The sequence below is a fragment of the Penicillium cataractarum genome, assembly GCF_028827025.1.
Source record: "Penicillium cataractarum strain IBT 29864 chromosome Unknown utg000002l, whole genome shotgun sequence".
NCBI classification, from domain to species: domain Eukaryota; kingdom Fungi; phylum Ascomycota; class Eurotiomycetes; order Eurotiales; family Aspergillaceae; genus Penicillium; species Penicillium cataractarum.
In genome coordinates, this window is record NW_026622738.1 from 59,408 (window position 1) to 77,486 (window position 18,079).

The 18,079-nt window shown below is 49.8% G+C and overlaps 7 protein-coding genes across 7 annotated transcripts; 2 read left to right on the top strand and 5 right to left on the bottom strand.

Annotated features, from left to right (window-relative positions):
• Nucleotides 1-973: 973 nt before the first annotated feature.
• Nucleotides 974-2,452, bottom strand: N7496_002088 (uncharacterized protein; the record flags this gene model as incomplete). Its single annotated transcript, XM_056695019.1, has 3 exons — nt 974-1,558; nt 1,623-2,171; nt 2,228-2,452. The coding sequence occupies 3 exons, from the start codon at nt 2,450-2,452 to the stop codon at nt 974-976; spliced, it is 1,359 nt and encodes a 452-aa protein (XP_056557231.1).
• Nucleotides 2,453-4,095: 1,643 nt separating this feature from the next.
• Nucleotides 4,096-5,792, bottom strand: N7496_002089 (N amino acid transport system protein; the record flags this gene model as incomplete). Its single annotated transcript, XM_056695020.1, has 2 exons — nt 4,096-4,155; nt 4,218-5,792. 2 exons carry the CDS (start codon nt 5,790-5,792, stop codon nt 4,096-4,098), a joined length of 1,635 nt encoding a protein of 544 aa, XP_056557232.1.
• A 1,545-nt stretch (nt 5,793-7,337) lies between these two features.
• On the bottom strand, nt 7,338-8,258 carry N7496_002090 (GNAT family N-acetyltransferase; the record flags this gene model as incomplete). The annotated part of the gene is made up of 1 exon (XM_056695021.1): nt 7,338-8,258. One exon carries the CDS (start codon nt 8,256-8,258, stop codon nt 7,338-7,340), a length of 921 nt encoding a protein of 306 aa, XP_056557233.1.
• A 481-nt stretch (nt 8,259-8,739) lies between these two features.
• On the bottom strand, nt 8,740-10,368 carry N7496_002091 (uncharacterized protein; the record flags this gene model as incomplete). The annotated part of the gene is made up of 4 exons (XM_056695022.1): nt 8,740-8,852; nt 8,924-9,013; nt 9,065-9,866; nt 9,958-10,368. The coding sequence occupies 4 exons, from the start codon at nt 10,366-10,368 to the stop codon at nt 8,740-8,742; spliced, it is 1,416 nt and encodes a 471-aa protein (XP_056557234.1).
• Nucleotides 10,369-10,961: 593 nt separating this feature from the next.
• Nucleotides 10,962-11,951, top strand: N7496_002092 (dihydrodipicolinate synthase family protein; the record flags this gene model as incomplete). The annotated part of the gene is made up of 1 exon (XM_056695023.1): nt 10,962-11,951. One exon carries the CDS (start codon nt 10,962-10,964, stop codon nt 11,949-11,951), a length of 990 nt encoding a protein of 329 aa, XP_056557235.1.
• A 1,838-nt stretch (nt 11,952-13,789) lies between these two features.
• Nucleotides 13,790-15,628, top strand: N7496_002093 (MFS transporter; the record flags this gene model as incomplete). Its single annotated transcript, XM_056695024.1, has 1 exon — nt 13,790-15,628. One exon carries the CDS (start codon nt 13,790-13,792, stop codon nt 15,626-15,628), a length of 1,839 nt encoding a protein of 612 aa, XP_056557236.1.
• A 623-nt stretch (nt 15,629-16,251) lies between these two features.
• Nucleotides 16,252-17,566, bottom strand: N7496_002094 (Short-chain dehydrogenase/reductase SDR; the record flags this gene model as incomplete). Its single annotated transcript, XM_056695025.1, has 4 exons — nt 16,252-16,386; nt 16,419-16,997; nt 17,092-17,411; nt 17,503-17,566. The coding sequence occupies 4 exons, from the start codon at nt 17,564-17,566 to the stop codon at nt 16,252-16,254; spliced, it is 1,098 nt and encodes a 365-aa protein (XP_056557237.1).
• Between the last annotated feature and the right edge of the window lie 513 nt (nt 17,567-18,079).

Below are 18,079 nucleotides of genomic sequence, written 5' to 3' on the forward strand. Positions count from 1 at the left end.
TTCAGCTCACAAGACAATCTGATTCTTGTGCGAGGCTAGACCTTTCTAGTAAGCTTACAGATGTCCTGCAGCTAACTACCCATTGTTCTAGAAAAAAGACATCCCGGCCTTTTTTTTAAAATGTCGAGAGGGAATTCAATAGTACTCGGAGAGACCGGGGCCCATTCAGTGACATCTACTTTCCTAAAAAGGAAATATCACCATCCACGCATTTCTAGTCCAACGCCCAGGGCTGCTCATTTCGGGGCAATTTATGAAGCCTTTCGTCCTGGATTTATCAGACACACGGCGACTCTAGAATCTCTTCTCGTTACACCTTGTAAACTCGAAATCTCCCGAATTATCCAAAAATGGCAAATTCGTACACGAAATGAGGCTGACGAATTGCTCAAATATAATTTTCAGTGCGACCCGCCGGGCGCATTTGCTAGGAATAGTGACGCCTTGCATGAAAGTCAATTTTTTTCCGATATTCACCTCCATCCTTGCACTACGCTATTGGTGGCGATTCGACGGTCGGAATATCTTCGGCTGGGGTTTTATCTTACGACATGTCTACAGCTATGATGGATTGTATTTAAAAAGGCTATCCAATGCACACGGATTGTGAAGGGATCTGAAATTATGCCTCTTCTGGTCAGAAAGTCTGCGCAGCCTGTCAACAATCCCCCACAGTAGCTCAAGTTTACTTTTCTGTATAAAGTTTAGGATAGCTTTTATGTATTGCACTTTGTAGCCGTCAGCAAACCTATTTTGATTGACATGGTTTACTATTTCTCTTTGCCGCTATTAACCGCCGTATAACTCTAACACTCTAACCCATAGACAACGCTAAGGTCTTAACAAGAAGATTCGGGCTAGTTTAGAGGTAACAAATAATAAATTTGATAGTCAAATATCTCTCCAAAGGGTTCAGTAGCAACATCAAGAGCTGTAAAGTTGATCGCTCTTATTGTCTACTACGATATCACACTCATATCCAGAATAGCCAACTGAGGATTGCCCACGTCAAGCCCATCCCAAAAAATGTTCCCGCTGTTTCTGAAGATTTCAAACCCATGCCCGACGTTGCCTGACTCTTCGTAGCAGTCCCATTAGTACCACTTGCAGTGCCATTTGTACCACTAACTGTCGCATTTCCTGTTCGACTTCCAAAGGCCCCCTCGCCGCCCACAACCGCACTAGGGGTAGCCGTAGTCGACGAATGAGTTATACTCGTTGTCGTCGAGTTGCTGCTGACCGAGACCGACTTGGCATTAGAGGCAGTTGAGGTGTTGTGGGAGGCACCGGTATACGGCTCGCCCGTGGTCGAATTGCGATACCAATTTGCAGGGGGATCGTTCATGCATTCGCCGTACAGGGCAGTTGTGTAGCCAGCGGCAAGGAGGGTATCAATCATGTATGCTGCAAAGATGTGGACGGTTTTGTCGTGAATATCGTGCGCGAGGGATATGAAGCCGCGGGCTGAAGGACTGGCGGATTTCAGGTTGCTGGAGAAGATACTCTGGCTGCGTGTGTAATCTCCTTGCCAGTCAAGTGTATCGATGTCATAGTTTGCCTGTACACAAACCTTTTGTTAGCATTGTAGTTGTGTGGATTTCAGATAGGTATTTGTGACTCACAACGTGATAGCCCAGGTCTTTCAGATCATTCAAGCAATCTGCATTGCAGGACTCATATGGTGGACGGAGATAAGTAGGGAAGAATCCAAGAATGTCCGTCAGAGCAATCTCATTCTTGACCACCTGATCGTACCGCTGCTGGCGGGTCAAGGTAGACAGGTCTGCATGACTCCAAGTGTGACTTCCGACCTGATGGCCCTCATTGTACATGCGCTGGATGAGAGCTGGATAACCCGTTTTCGGATCGTTGATCTGGCCCTTGCCGCCATTATTACCAACGAGGAAGAAGGTAGCTTTGACCCCTTTTTCTTTCAGGATATCGAGCAGAGCCGACGTGTAGATGTACGGGCCATCGTCGAACGTGAGGGCAACCTTTCCAGGGATACCACAGTCCCTGATACTGACTCCATATTGAGTGCTGCCTAACTTTGGTCGAGGCACCGAGGTAGTATTGACACCTGTAGGGGTTTGATTCGCATCACAGGCGGGACCATACTGGAAAAGACACGATGGTGCAGCGCAATAATAGGATCCTGTTCCACAAACCCCCTGAAAATTGTCAGTATTGCAGACAGGCGAATCACAAGGGGTTCGAAAGATCATACATTTGGCCCGCAGCAAAGGTTCGATGCACAAACTGCGTTGTTGGCGGAAGGACCACAGGTCGTAGTACTTCGTGTTTCTAAGACTCCATGGCCTAGTGGTTTTTTGCTGCCTGCTGAGCTCCAGTCAAGAGGATCGGATGCATTTGTGTTCCAATCTTCATCAACGGCATGGGCGTATGTTGAGATAACAGAGACCAGAACGGCCGCGATTAAACGAACGTACATCTCATAACATATTCTTCAGGGAAACTGTGGAAAGGAAGGGAGAAACTCAACAGAGAGTTCATAATGGCCGAAAGTCTCTCTTTCAGGCACACCATCACTACGTGAAAAAAAAAAAGCATAATATTGCAGCCTGTCAGCCTTACAGTGGTCCCTGAGTATGGAAACTTTGAAGAAATTCTAGAAAAGCATAAACAGTCCTCCGTACTGTAATCACGATGTTCGTAGTGGTGTATAACCAAGCAAAACTACACGTGTCTGCCTAGTCGGCACGTGGGGGTCCCATCCAGCTACACAATCAAGCCACCCGATGCCGCCAGGAGGATTTGACTTTTTTGCGATAGACATTCAGGCAGGGCAGGGTCTATGCTAAGCTTTGCCGCGTGAGTCGTAATACAGTTGCCTGAGATATAAGATAAAGTTAGCGAGCCGTATAAAAACAAATCACGGCCCCCGAAACAGCGTAAAGTATACTTCGCAGGTGTGTGTTCTCACGTCTATTGGTGAGGGTGGATTTTGTGGACATTTCCCCACTTTAGCCACTAATGAGGAATTGAGTCTCCTCTGCCAGATGCCATAATCAACAATGATCTTGTCTCACCAAGGATCGATGTTACGCCTCCGTTGTGGGAGTCAGAGCAGAATGCTTCAAGGTCGTGAGGTAGGACCTGTTCCTGATACGACGTCATGATCGGCATGGATTGTTCTAGAGCCATAAAAGGTACAGTAGAGGCGGTCGCCATGGTAGTTCCTGTAGCCTTGCGCTAACATAATTGGTCCGTAGGCCACCTATTCCTGTTTCGAAAGGCTTGGACGATTAAGCTTAGAAGTCAAAGTCGAGTTGGGTATTGATCGGCGCCGCGCAGGATAACAATCAACGCGCCGCTGAAGGCTCGTCATTTGATGGAAATAAATCATCGTGACCTACTAGGCTCTCAATCAAATTCTGCGTATAATTTGAACAATGAATGAAGCATTTATCAGGACGTCTCATCAAACAGCGGCTGTGGTCAATTTTGGCAGATCGGTAACCGTGCATACCTCAAGGCCCAAAAATATATATTTCGGAAAGACCAGGTACAGCTGGCGAGTTCAGAATACCATCTCATTGATGGATGTTGAAGCTGGTTCCGACGATTTGGAAGGAAAGACGTTCCAATCAGCAGAGCAAACAACCTTAATTCGACATACAAAACTCAAACGGATATCCGGTTATCAATGAAATCAGGACATCAACGAGGAGCAGAGGATCACTACACCAGACCAGATAATCCCACCCTTCCTGTTGCATAATCGATGTTGATTTGGACGTATCCGTGCTAACCAGATAGATAGCAGCACGGCTTAGGGATGTAGCTTGAGTGGGACGGACTAGATTTGCAACGTAAGAGAATCTGGAAAGGGTTGGAGAAAATTCCATGCAACTATAAATGTGGTATGTAAATATACAAAGCCCGCCCTGGTTGAATACCAGGCCCAGACGTCTATCAGGATAATGCAAATATATCTGCGCCGTAAATCCACTCGTCTATTACATGCTCATGACAGGCCTGCCACATGCCAGCCTCTTCCAGGAGGATCTCGCAGGCCAATCGAACACAATAGAAAAATAAAACGAGTTTCACGAGGAGCCTGCCCTCATCCAATTACTCCAGGGCAGCACAAGTGAAGACACCCCGTACGGAGCCGGTCCGGTAGTTGATGATCTAAAAAAGCATTCGAATTAGCAACTTGACGCTCTGATCGTCCAGTAAGATCCATGACTTACAATATCATCGATACTAGAATAAGTACCGGCCACCAAAATAATCAGTCCAATCACTCCAATAAAGGCATTGATGATGGTCAAGATCAGGTTTCGGGGCTCGGTCCAGCTACCCTTGCGGATAAGCAGGAACCACATCAACGAAGGGAAGTAGAAGCTGAAGCCAGAGATGAACAAAGCAGATGAGATGGACAGCAGATCGCTGAAGAACGGAATCACTTCCGCAATGATAAAGGCAATGATCGTAGCCGCGGTGATAACACCCAACCACGTGATCCAGCCCATCTTGGTGTTGATGAATCGAATCGGGGAGTTGGCGAAGATCCGACCATGCACTAGGCGGCCGAAGACCACCGTGTTAATCGATCCACTGATAAAGATCACGGGCAGAGCCACACCAAAGGCCACTCGGCTGAGGGTACCACCTGCGGAGAGGAGCGCCGGGCTCTTCACGTCCTGACCAACAAACGCATAGATTGTCGCACCTGTCACGGTGTAGATGACAATCTCGGTGATGCCCAGGGTCCAGATCGACTTGACAAAGTCACGGGGGGTGTGCATCTCATCCATGAAGGAGAACTGGCACATGGCGAAACTGTAGGCGAAGATAATATTGGAGATCGCAATAAACGCTTCGGTAAAGGTCAAGTCGGGCTTGGGCCAGGCGGACCAGTTGACGGCCGCAAGGCCACCGGGGGCATTCGTTGCCTGGATGCCAGTGCCGATAATCGTAATACCAATCGCGCAAACGATCGATGCAAAATCCACATAACCCAGAATGGCAACCTCGGTGAAACTAGGTGGGATGGCGAGCAAAAGCAGGATAATCGCAGACACCACGCCAAAGATGACGGAGCAAATACCACTCTCGGTGATGTTCTGGAAGGCAATCGTTCCCGTCAGACAGTGAGATCCGGTCAAGAAAATCAACTGCAGCGCGAGCATCAGGTTGATGAGTTCATAACCAAAGCGACCCCACATCAAGCGACCTGCATCGGCGTAGTTGGCGACCTCTGGGAAAGCCAGCTTAACCTGACCGACGATGTAACTGGTATAGATGGCCACGAGACCAAGACCCACACAGGAAATCACACCTGCCACCATCCCCAGGGCGGCAAAGGTTGAGGGAATGGACAAACTTCCGAGGGCAATGGCCTCGACGATGAGAACCACGGTGAGTCGTTTCCAACCGAGACGACTAAACTTCTTGATACCATGGTCATAGATATGGCGCTCGGCCTCGCTCATCTCGCCGACCATATCCTTCTCGAATGGTGGTGGGGCGGCGTAGACCTTCTTCTCGCCGTCAGACTCCATGATCTTGTTGGAGTCTGGGCCACTTGAGACATCGTCGAAGCCCATCTTGCCGAGGATGGGACTTAAGGAGGGGGGAAGGGGAGGAGGAGGAGGAGGAGGGAGATTGTCGGATTGACCGGAGAAGACAAAGGGAGAGGTAAGAGGAGAAGAAGAGAGGCCATGGCACCGGTATAAAAGAAAATGGGCTTGGCCAAAGACTTTGCGCTCGGATCCGGCGTTATCTCTGGGGAACCACCATTTCACGTCGCCCGGGGGAAACATCCTGCAGGCAAAATGCGGATTTCAATGACTAACAGGATTTGGTGAGCGCTCCTTGGGTGGTCTTGCACACGTGGAGTACAACGCTACTCCACTCGGTTTGATCGGCCGCCCAACGAAATGGCCGCAAGCAGCAGAAAGTGGTTCCATCGGGGGCCTGGAGGTCCACCGTCTGGCCGCTGGGCGAGACGCAAAGTGCGCCCCGATACGCCCCCAACGGCAGATCCGGTGATAAGAAGGTTTGGTTCTTATGTAAAAGAAATGCGACACTGGGTCTTTGGGAGGCCATCGGATGGAGACTGTCCCCGCGGTGGATGGGGAATAGAATGCGGGGGGCAGAAGAAGCCGGGGAAGCAGAAGTAACCCTCGATCGAAGATGAAAAATGCGGAGGGTATCATCGAGATCTCATTCCAGATACTCCCAGGATATCAGAACAAAATTTATCCTTTTCTCCAAGCTTTCGGTGAGCCGCCTGAGCCAACACGCCACAAGCGAAAGATCCCTGTTCGGATGGCGCCGAGAAAGTCTGAAAAGTCTGTGATCAGGTGATTTCCACCAATAGTAATCAGGCGGAGAAGACTGGCAGAAGTGTGGAAAAACTTTGACGCGGAGCAGGTCACGTGCAACTCACCGGAAATAGACTTGTCAAAGTGAGTAGGTAACTATTACAGTATTATTCACGATTCTCTAAACAAGATTTGATCAACTAGATACGACCATCATTCTCCTCTCATCGCGACCCTTTCTCCCCACATTTTCCCCTCAATATCCGCTCGACTATTTCCCCGGCTTCCCCCATGCTGGTTGGGGAAAAATCCCCCCTCGATTCTCCAACTCCCGGCTGAGCGCCACCAACGCCATTGGGCTTAGTCGGTCGGCCCGCAGCTTTAGCGTGGAGAGAAAGCCCCTTGCGCGATTTGTCGCCTTCGCCGATCACTTCTTTCGAATCATCTGGGCCAGCGCGGTTTTTTCCATTGACTTTCTTCGGGGTCAAGCCACTTTGGGGTATCGAAGACGCGTCGAAGCCTGATCGCCGTATCGTCCAGAGTCCAGCTGGATATCATATCCGTGCAGGCGTCGGAGAGGCCCTGTTGATTCTCATCCCCCTTGCCTTCCACTCGTGGAGGTCTAGGGCCGCCTTACATGCCTTGCATGTCTTGCAAACGAGCGATTTACAGGAAGTTTAACGGCAACTTCTGGAAAAAAAAAAGTCTGGGGCTGAAAGGCAACTGAAACCCAGCAGTGGGCCGAGACTGCCATGGTCCGTATTCCAGAACGGGCAAAGTTTGGGAATGGAAGCTTTCCAGGAACGAGACCATCCGGTTACTGACTCTTATTTCGCGGCCATTAATACTACAGATATTTCATTACCAGGCGGAGCCAAACTACAGACAATGATCTAGGAAAACAATTGCTGCCATGAGCTCCGCAAATCGGAAGATTAAACCGTTCGGTCTTATTCCATCAGCATGGACCATGAGGCGGCCCATAAAGTTTACCAACCCTAATTAAGATTTTATATGCTAATGGATTGAACTGACCCCAAACTACTCCTTAACTCTCTCCTCCTCTTGGGCACGGCTGGTGTTACGAGTATCGTCCCTCTCCCGGAGCTCTGGTCGAGTGAGAATCGTCGTGGTATACGCAATCCGCAGACCTGCCCGCTCCGCATTGCGTGCACTCCCGTCCCCAACGCGAGTGATGGTCGTTGCTAGTGACAGACCCCTGCACCGGGCTTCGTGAAGACGGGCCTGGATCAGCGCTTGCTGCACGCCTCGACCCCGAAAGCCTGGCAACGTGCTGTCCAAATACAGATGCGCCACGCCTCCGCCGGAAGTCTCGATGCTGGCCAAGGCAGCGGAGCCGGCAATCTCATTGTCGACTAGAGCGACGAACAATTGCGTGTCTGCCCGTTGAGTCGCAATCCTGGCGAGTGCCCCCAGCAGCTCCCGGGGGCGGCCGTTGCTTTGAAACCCGGCGATGGAGGACTCGATGAAATCTTCCGTGGCGTGAGCAGCGACCAGTCGGGTCTCCACTGCAGCCGTGCCCGGCTTGCCAATTGGAGTAGAGCCATTTGCCGAGTCCTCGAGAGGACACCAATATGTGCTCAGCACCCCCCTTTCTTCATATCCATGTGCGATGAGAGACTGCAAGGTGGATGGTTTCGCAAAGGGACTGACATGGATCTCTGGGGCCAGTCCGATACCGGCAAACAGAGACTCTAGCTCCGTCAGAGTCTCTTGGTCAATCTTACCATCCTTTCCACAGCCCACGGCCCGATTAAGTTTACCGGTAAAAGCAGGCAAAGTTCGGATGACAATTCCTCCATTGGGTACTGGCCGGAACACGATGTCTTGGTCCGGGTAAAGCTGGGCACACACTTGGCCTTGGCGCCAGATGTGAAGTTCCTCTGCATCTTCGCATTGGTTGGCGAGTTGGGGTTCAATCAATAGTTGGGGAACCGACATGTCGGCTGTATGATCCAAGCACTCAAGGGTATTCAATTGTCACTACCGACAAAGAGGCAAGACAGCGATTTGGTTAGGATCAAGTAATAAAAGGCCGCCCATTCTATTTCCAACAAGTGAGTAAACAAAGTAATTAAATAGTTACGATAGTAACTTTACTCTCGCTGATGTGACTCATTTGGCCAACATAGCAAGGCTGCGAGTCACATGATCTGGAATGAGGTCAAACTAGAGCGATGAGCGTGATTCCAAAATCCTCTCCAAGTTCTTTTGGGGTATGGTCAGACAGACAAAGGGTTTATTGAAAAGTTTTCATTAATTCAACTGCTCTCTCCAATATTAATCGTCCGAAATAACCGCTTGTCTAGCGTGTGAATCAGTTAAAGCTCATCGAGGAACAATATCATAGAACACGTCTTCATTCACGGTACAAGGGAATCCGCAATATTTATGCAAAATGATCCTCGTCTAGCTATGCTCCTTAAGAATCCTTTAGGCACTGTGTGATTGAGCGAGCAACGTATTCAACATTGCTAGGATTCAACCCCGCAATCGAGATCCGAGAATTGCCAGCCATATAGACATGGTACTCATCTGTGGAGAATATTCGAAATTAGTACTCAATCCACGCAATATGCGTCACAATAAGGAACTCCAGGACTCACTCTTTAACTTCAAAACTACCTCCGGAGACAGTCCTAGAAACCCAAACATCCCTGATTGGCGAATGAGATGGTCCCAAGACCCAGGTGCGCCTTTTTGACGTTAGTTCTTCTCCTTTTGAACAATCAATTGACAATTCTTACCGAACGAGAGCAAGTGGTCATATAGTGCTTTCCTCATCGACCGGATGCGACCACTCATGGTCACCATGTCGGTGAACCACATCTCCTTCAGCTCCTTTGTCCCCATTACTTGGCTCGCAATCTTCGCTCCGAAGGCAGGAGGATTCGATACCTCTGATCTTTGAAGCATCTCGAGCATCGACTGGGTGTTCACGGCGGCTTCGCTGGTTTTCGTGGCTAACATAAAGCAGCCGACTCTCTCTCCTATCATCGCATTCTCAATTAGTTCAGGGCTCCTCTTCCTTTTCGCGCGCCAGATGGGCGGGTATCCACGAAACTTACCATAAAGGCCCATATTTTTCGCAAAAGATAGACATATTCCCGCCTCCATCTCCATTTCTCCAACGAAATATCGAATTGCAAAAGCATCTTCATCGTAATTGCCCGAATTGAAGCCTAGATAAGCAGCATCAAAGAGTGGAAATAGCTGACGATCCTTCATCAATTGCGCAATCTCCCGCCATTGCTCCTTTGTCGGGTCACAGCCCGTGGGATTATGCGCGCAAGCATGGAGGATTACGATGGACTGTGGCTCTGCATTCTTCAATGTCGAATAGTAGGATTCTATATCCAGATCCCTCGTGTCGTGGTCGTAGTATTTGAAGCTCTCGCAGGGGAAACCGAGCGAACTGAATACCTGATGGTGATTCGACCAGGTTGGCTCGGGGATGTAGATCTTTGGCAGTGGAGATTGGCAGGCTCGGAGCAGCAATCCAGCTAGATGCAAAGCGCCCGTTCCCGACAGACTCTGACATGTTGCGAGCTATCAGGATAATTGTTAGTTCATCGCGAATAACGTCGTTCTCACAACTAGTTCATGGACAAGAGGTGGCTCCCGCACGGAGGGTGCATACCTTGGACTTCTGCTGGGCAAATAGTTCTGATCCTAGTACCGCTTCCGCCGTGGCTTCTCTAAAAGTCTGCAGGCCTAGAATTGGAAGATATTCATGATTCAACCCTTGAGCTGAAAGTGTCTCGCGAGCCCTGGTCACAGAGGGAAGAACCCAGGGTTTTCCATCGCCATCGCGATACGTGCCTTGGCCCAGATTGACCTTTTGTGGATGAGAATCTTGCAGGTATTCAGCTGTCAACGCGAAGATGGCATCCGGTGGGATAAATCTTGCATGATTGAATCTGGTCTGTCCCGAGGGCGTAGAAACTGTCGTAGTCATAGTCGTCATTCTGCGAAGATATTGGGGTTGACGTCTCGATAGGAGGTATGTTACGGGTCGAACGAGTAGCATGTTATGCAGAATCTTATTCATTTTCTTATCACTGTGTGACTATTGAAACAGTCAACTATCCCCGGCTCGCAATCCGTAGTTTGTTCTATCTCGTTGAAGAGAAACTCGGTGGCCGCGACCGATCGACCGGCAAGTCATCCGCCAGCCGAACAATCAACCATCTGGTGGGGGAAGATGATTGGAGATAGTGGGAGTTTATTAGTATGATAGGGGAAAAGAGCGAATCAGAACCCAATATATCGGAGGAAGGCCGAGCTTCCCCGCTCAAGCACGAGAGCAAAAGATAAAACGATCGGCTCGTCGTTCCGAGTGGGAGGAGTCTCGTAGTGGGCCGTTTGACGGGATCGCGAGCCGAAGATGCGCTCATCGAGCAATCAGAAGTCGAAACCAACAGACTTTGATCTCTTTTGGTGCTTCGCCTTGTCGTCACTAAGAGTGCGGGGGAATGGAGGGGTATTTCATACTGTTCATTCTTATAAGAGGGTCGGCAGGAGTAGATTATTAGCCCATACACACTCTCTCCCCTTCCACCACCACCCTTCCGTGTCCCAGTCATCAGCTCTATCCAGTTTGTGTTAATAGGAGATATAATACGATACCTGCAAGATACAAAAATGGGCTCTACTTCGGCAGTCTCCCCTCAGCCACACGTTCCCCCTTCGGGCGTCTGGTGTCCTGCGGTCACCTTCTTCAACCATACGACGGACTCCCTCGACCTGACCGCGCAGTCCCAGTACTTTTCCTATTTGTCGCGAACGGGCCTGACTGGCTTGGTTATTCTCGGTACCAACTCGGAAGCCTTCCTGCTCACTCGTGAGGAACGTGCTCAACTCATCGCGACTGCTCGCGCTGCTGTCGGCCCCGACTTCCCTTTGATGGCTGGTGTTGGCGCACACTCGACCAAACAAACCCTCGAACTCGCCCAAGATGCCGCTGCCGCTGGCGCCAACTATGTCCTCGTCCTTCCCCCAGCGTACTTTGGCAAAGCCACCAACATGAACGTCGTTAAGCGGTTCTTCTCCGAAGTCGCGGCTAAATGCCCTATCCCCGTGGTCCTCTATAATTTCCCCGGAGTGTGTAACGGTGTCGATATGGATTCGGAGACTATCGCTGCCATCGTTCGAGAATCAGCTGCTGCCAATGCCAATGGCCAGTCCAACGTCGTGGGTGTAAAGCTCACCTGCGGTTCCGTGGGCAAGATCACTCGGCTGTCGGCCACATTCAAGCCCGAGGAATTCGCGACTTTTGGAGGACAATCCGACTTCCTCATTGGCGGTCTCGCAGCAGGCAGTGCCGGATGCATTGCTGCCTTTGCCAACGTGTTCCCCAAGACCGCGTCGCGCGTCTATGCCCTGTATCAGAAGGGCCAGGTCGAGGAGGCCAGAAAGCTGCAGGGTCAGGCTGCGTTGGCGGAAAGCCCCATCAAGAGCGGCATCGCGTCGACTAAGTACGCAGTCTCTTACTATACAGCTCCCTTAGCAGGCATTGCCGGTGCAGAGGAGATGCTTCACCCCCGTCATCCCTATGAGCCCGTGGCAGAAGCCTCAAAGAAGGCCGTTCGCGAGGTGATGGCCGAGGTGGGAGAAATCGAGAAGAGCTTGTAAGAAAAGAAAACAAAGGAAGAAACTCCAAGATAAATATGATAATGAGAGATGAGAGATAGACCAATAAACGCTCCTATTTTTTGACTTCATGATTCAAGGGGATCCACTAGGTTTGAATAGAAACACCAAAGGGCTATTCGCAGATGCACCTAATATCTAGTGGGACTATCATTAGTATGTTCAGGACAAATTGATACAGAACAATTTCAGATAGAAGCCTATTTTGGAGCACTTGTATACTGCTGCACTGACGACGAGTGTCTATTTGTGAGAATTAAATGGTCAAAGCGTGACGACTATTGCGCCCCGTTGGACGAGATAGGGGCCAGGTATGATGTGAATCTTCAATCGGGGTTCTAGAACTCGATAGTTGAAACAGTCCGATTAGACGGCCTAGAGAAGAGATCTAGTTAGCATACCTAGTATAACAAGGAAAATGAACAGTTCACGTAATCTATATTCATGATGGTGTACTGCTATCCTAAGATATAAATACCACTTTCTTCTTTCTTGACTCAGTATAGTAATCAACCTCGGTACCTTGACAAGACCAGGAATCAAATCTTTCCCGACCCACTTAGGCTGCGATTTCGGCCCAGTTGCATATTTTTCCCTTCAGGCCGACCGCTTCGATTTACCCGGGTGGGGGAATCCCGAAGGCGACGGATTATAATCCATGCATGTATACTTTATACTTTGATAGGGTAATCGGAATATTTTTGACACTTACTACTGTCATCAATGATCATATAGCACATTATTGAGGACATACTGGTCCTTTAGAATCTAAACTACTTGCTGCGAGCTATGGGCATCCTTGGAAATTTCGAAATTTCGATGCTTCGACACTTCGACAGCCGAGGTTCAAGAAGAAACAGGCTACAAGAGGCCCCGCAATACGGAGTTGTGTGCCTGGAATTGAAAATAGGAATGGAAAAATTCATCTTAAATACCCAGACCAGACGATTGTTCTAAACCAAACTACGACACTCCTACTGTAATGATGAAATGAGCCTCGGTAAGTGGGAATTAAGCGCCCCCACCAGATACCTTTAGACCAATAAAAAGCTCTGCACTTCTTGAGACAGGAATCGGCATAGCCGATAATCAATCGGCCCGAGTTCGTCATGAGATGTCGTTTTCTTCTTCAACATCTATATCATACGATTGTCACTCTATCACTCTGTGGCCAGACGTCTTTGTTTTTTCGAACAGTAAATGCAACAAAAATCCATTTTGAAATTCATAGATACTTCATAGTGATTTGCCAATCCATCAAGAGCACTCCACATATCGCCCTTTTTCCGCTAGGTAATCCCGGTCCATAGTTAGTAGTGCAATCCGCTTATTCCCAACTGCGTATTCCCAACTCCGTTTGGAGGCTCTGTTTATCCAATCTACTTGCATATATGCTATGCACCACTTATCATATCCTTCGGGGCCAAACAAAGTACGGCTTTCCGACGCTGTTGGCCCCTCGTTCGACCCACTTTGAAGAGAATTGCTGGCCCGATATAGCAAGTCCTCCGGGAAAGGCGTTTTCTGTTGAGTAATCCTGCCCAAGCAAGATCGTTATGAGGTCCTCTCGAGATCTAACAAAACCAGCTAGGCTCGCCTGGGCTGGTGGTTTTATTCGAGATTTCACTAACCCATACTCCAACAACGTTTATCTGGCTGATCGCCACGCCATTCAGCCCAAATTCGTCCGTCCTCTCTCGGGTCACGGTGCTACCGCCAGAGAAACATCTGATCGGCTTTACCATTCTTTATAATCGCCCTTTATAGTCCGTGCTGCCCTCGGCTTGCCGAAAAAGCTCCTTTCGGAGGAGTTGATCAACATGACCACCGATGCATCTACAGCAGAGGCCAAGGGTCCATCGGATCTGCCTCGATCGATCCCCTTTTGGCGACTGGTCACTGAACCAGGTGCTATCACCCAAGAAGTTTTTGACCATCCTTATACCGGCGCTGGAACGGACGATGACCCATACGTGGTGCAATGGATGCCGAAAGACTTTCGCAACCCGCTCCAGTTGAGCACCCGGATGAAATGGGGCATCACCGTGGTGGCTGCCATGGAAACTCTCGTCGTGGCCCTGGTATCGTCGGCCTATACTGGTGGTATCGTGCAGATTGAGGAACAGTTCATGATCACCACCGAGGTGGCCACCCTTGGAGTCTCTCTATACGTTTTGGGTTTCGCACTGGGTCCTCTGCTCTGGGCTCCAATGAGTGAACTGTTTGGTCGCCAGATTGTTTTCATCGGAACTTACTGCGGCTTGACCGTTTTCTGCGCTGGAACTACTGGGGCTAAAAATATCACCACTCTTTTGATCTTCCGCTTCCTGGCAGGCGCCTTTGGATCTTCACCATTCACCAACTCTGGTGGTGTGATTGCGGACATGTTCATGGCCCGCGAACGAGGACTGGCTCTGTCGGCCTTTGCGCTGGCTCCCTTCTTGGGACCAGTGATTGGACCGATTGTGGGTGGATTCTTGGGTATGGATGCTGGTTGGAAGTGGGTGATGGGCCTCTTGACCATCCTCTGTGGTGCGATGTGGTTCTTGGGTGCTGCTTTGAAGCCCGAGACGTATGCACCAGTTTTGCTTCGCCAACGCGCAAAGACCCTCTCCAAGTTGACCGGAAAGGTGTACGTGAGCAAGCTCGACATTGACCAGGGTCGTCCCGTCCCGAAAGAGGCCATGAAGACTGCCCTCTCGCGTCCATTTATCCTTCTTTTCCGCGAGCCTATCGTTCTTTTACTCTCGATCTACCTCGCAATTATCTACGGAACACTCTATATGCTATTCGGTGCATACCCTATCGTCTACGAAATCCACCGCGGCTGGAACCAGGGTATCTCTGCGCTGGCCTTCCTAGGAGTGATGGTGGGCATGTTGGGAGCGATTGCCTATTCAATCCCCGAGAATACTCGCTATAGTAAGCTATTGGAGAAGAACGGTGGCTATTCACCCCCGGAAAGCCGTCTGCCTCCCTGTATGATTGCCTCGATTGCACTCCCTGTTGGACTCTTCTGGTTTGCCTGGACCAATTCTCCGGACATTCATTGGCTCGCTAGTGTTGCCGCTGGTGTGCCTTTCGGCTTTGGCATGGTCCTTGTGTTCCTGAGTGTCTTCAACTATCTCATTGATGCCTATACTATCTTCGCTGCCTCCGTTCTGGCCGCCAACTCGCTGCTGCGATCTCTATTTGGCTTTGCCTTCCCCCTGTTCACGACCTACATGTTTGAGAATTTGGGCATTCACTGGGCCTCGTGTGTTCCAGCCTTCCTAGCCCTCGCCTGTGTGCCTTTCCCCTTCGTGCTGTACAAGAAGGGCTTGGTCATTCGCAAGTACTGCAAGTACTCTGCACAATCCGAAGCATTCGTGCAGAACCTTCTTCGAGGTGCTGCTGAGAAGAATACGACTACCGAGGAGGAGCCTTCCCAGGCCGATCAGTCGACCATCGCGGAGGCTGCCACTCGCGTGCCATCACTTGTTGAAGAGGAAGGGGCTGCTTCACACGCCCTGGAAAAGGAAAGCACCGCGGAAGTCCTCTCGATGCATCGCTCCCTCTCGCACGTCGACACTTACACCTCGCAAATCCATCGGGTTCCCACGTACGATGGCAACCCGTACAACATTGACCGCATACACACCCGCGAATCCTTCAAGTAAGGTGTAGATGGAAGAAAAAAATAGAGTAAAGATCACAGAGAAGATCTTTCTAGGCGTTGGCTCTAATGGAGAGGGCACGGAATCTTTTGACTTTTCAACGATATTATTCATTGCATCTATCTGGTGTTTCATATTTCCTTTGTTCACGGCTTATATCAGCATATAGAAATAATCTTCACTTTCCCAATACTCATTTCTCTACCATCAACCTTAAGATTCAAACTAATTTCCCCTCGGTCCTAGTATAAGCAACAATCAACCTTCTTCTGTGGGTTTTGGCGTCTCCAAGATAATGCATAACAGGATCCACTTGTGGGGCGTGAATAGAGCGAGCTCTGCATCTTTCACGGAGGAAGTCTCCACTAAACGGGCGATCGATCTCACGAGGTATAAGAAAGTGGAAATATTGTTGGCAAAAATAGCTGTATTTGACGTCAATCTATATCCATTGTCTGGGTTATCATCATCTCTCAGAGTCAATCAGACTTCCCATGTATGATAAGTGCCATCTATCGCGGTATGTCGTCTCCTCTCGGGATGAATATCAAAGATAGAACATCTTTCTCGGCGAGTCATCACCATACTTTATGGGTATCAAATATCAAATCATCTATGACGCATCTTCAGTGCACTCCACTCACAATCCCATTGGTCATCCCATTGCTGAATCCGTTGGTGACCCCATTGGTTGCTTTAGTCACTCCATTGGTGTGGCCATTTGCGAACCCGTTCATCGAGTTCTTCCGAGTGCCATTCTGCTGTATGCCGTTGAGCTTCTCGAGAGGAACACCCGGGGGATACCATTTGAAATGCTAGACCTCTTGCGGGGCACTGCAGTCCAGATAGCACCATCATCCAGCAGCTCCTGGCCTGCTGCAAGGGACTTGGATGGGGCTTCGCCGAGCCATTGGGCTTCCAGGCGTTCAATGTTACCCTCAATCTCCCAGGCGCGTCCACCTTCGACAAACATGGACGTGCCATTCAGAGACGCGTCAGTCAACATACCAGTAGCTATTGTGGAGACTTCTCGGGTCGTGTTTGTGGGCAGGCTGGCTTGTTTCCATTGCTGCTCGATCTGCTTCATCGTGTCGGTCTGGGTCACCCAAGGGCAGATGGTGTTGATCCGGAGATAGTGCTTATACGGAGAGGAGATGTAGTTGCGAAGGGAGCGCATGAGTCCAATCACGCCATGCTTAGATGCCTGATAGATGAATAGAGATGGACTTTCCTTGAATCCAGAGACGGAAGAGAAGAGGAGAATGGAGCGGTCTGCGCCAGGGCCGCGGTTGTGTCGTAGATAGACGGAGGCAATTCGGGCGACGTACATCGAACCGACAAGGTTGACGTCGAGAACTTTTTGGGTCGGAGTCTTTGTAAATAAGGGAGATGGTTATTTTTCTACTACTACGAAAGGAGAAAGGCCGGGTTTGGGCAGGCCAGTGACTGCAAATCATCACACTTACTTGGCGGACTGTCTGCAAAGTAAGTCCGAAGTCGAACCAATTGCCAATCTCTGCAATACCAGCCGCAGAGACAACGTGGTCAATGCGTTTATAGGTGTTGAAGGCCAAATCGAACAGGGCCAGCACCGATTGATAGTTGGTCACATCCGTTGTCTGGAAGACTACCCTCGGGGGATGCTTAGCTTCCGTGGGCTTGAATTCCTCAACGGACTTCCTCAGCAGGCGCTCGCCACTAATGTTGTCGAGATCTCCAAAGCAGACATTTGCGCCACTCTCAAGACATTGCTGTACCAGGCTGGCGCCAATGCCATTAGCACCTCCTGTAGGCGGAAAAGTGAGCAAAACGACCTGGAAGAGGGGCGGCAAGAGCCTGAAGTGGGAAAGTATGAGTGGAGCCAGAGGAGAACCTACCTGTGATCAGGACTACTTTATCCTCGAGGGACTGCGAGGAAATCTGGGGAAGGTATTGCGACATTGGGTGTGGATACGGGGTGCAAGGAAGAGTGGATCAACAAGAATCGTTATCAAAGGGGGGAAGAGAGCTGATAAATCGGAGTAGTTTCAATCCCGCGAGACCGGATACAAGCGAGGTTTATATAGATCGATCTCATGTTTCATCTTCGCGAGTAGAAATGCTGATATCTGAGAAAAATGCCTCAGGGGCCAAAAGGATATCTCAAGCCAAGAGCCGGTTCGGGTGAGGGTATGGCATCATTGTCACCCATACCATTCGATGTCGGGACAAGTATGCTTCCTGATGCCACGCGCTGTGTGGTTGGTGGAGAGGAACAAAGGACGGTACGCCCAGCCGACCGCCGCTAGGAAAGCATTGTCTCCATAAGACTCCATTCAAAAGTAGACCGACGACAAATCAATGGAATCAGAGAATACCGATTCATTTTCAGGGACCCGCCTAGTCAGAGGCGATCGGCACCGACTCCAGAGAGGATGCGGGGGTGCGGGCAATGACGGTAAAGTGCATATCTCA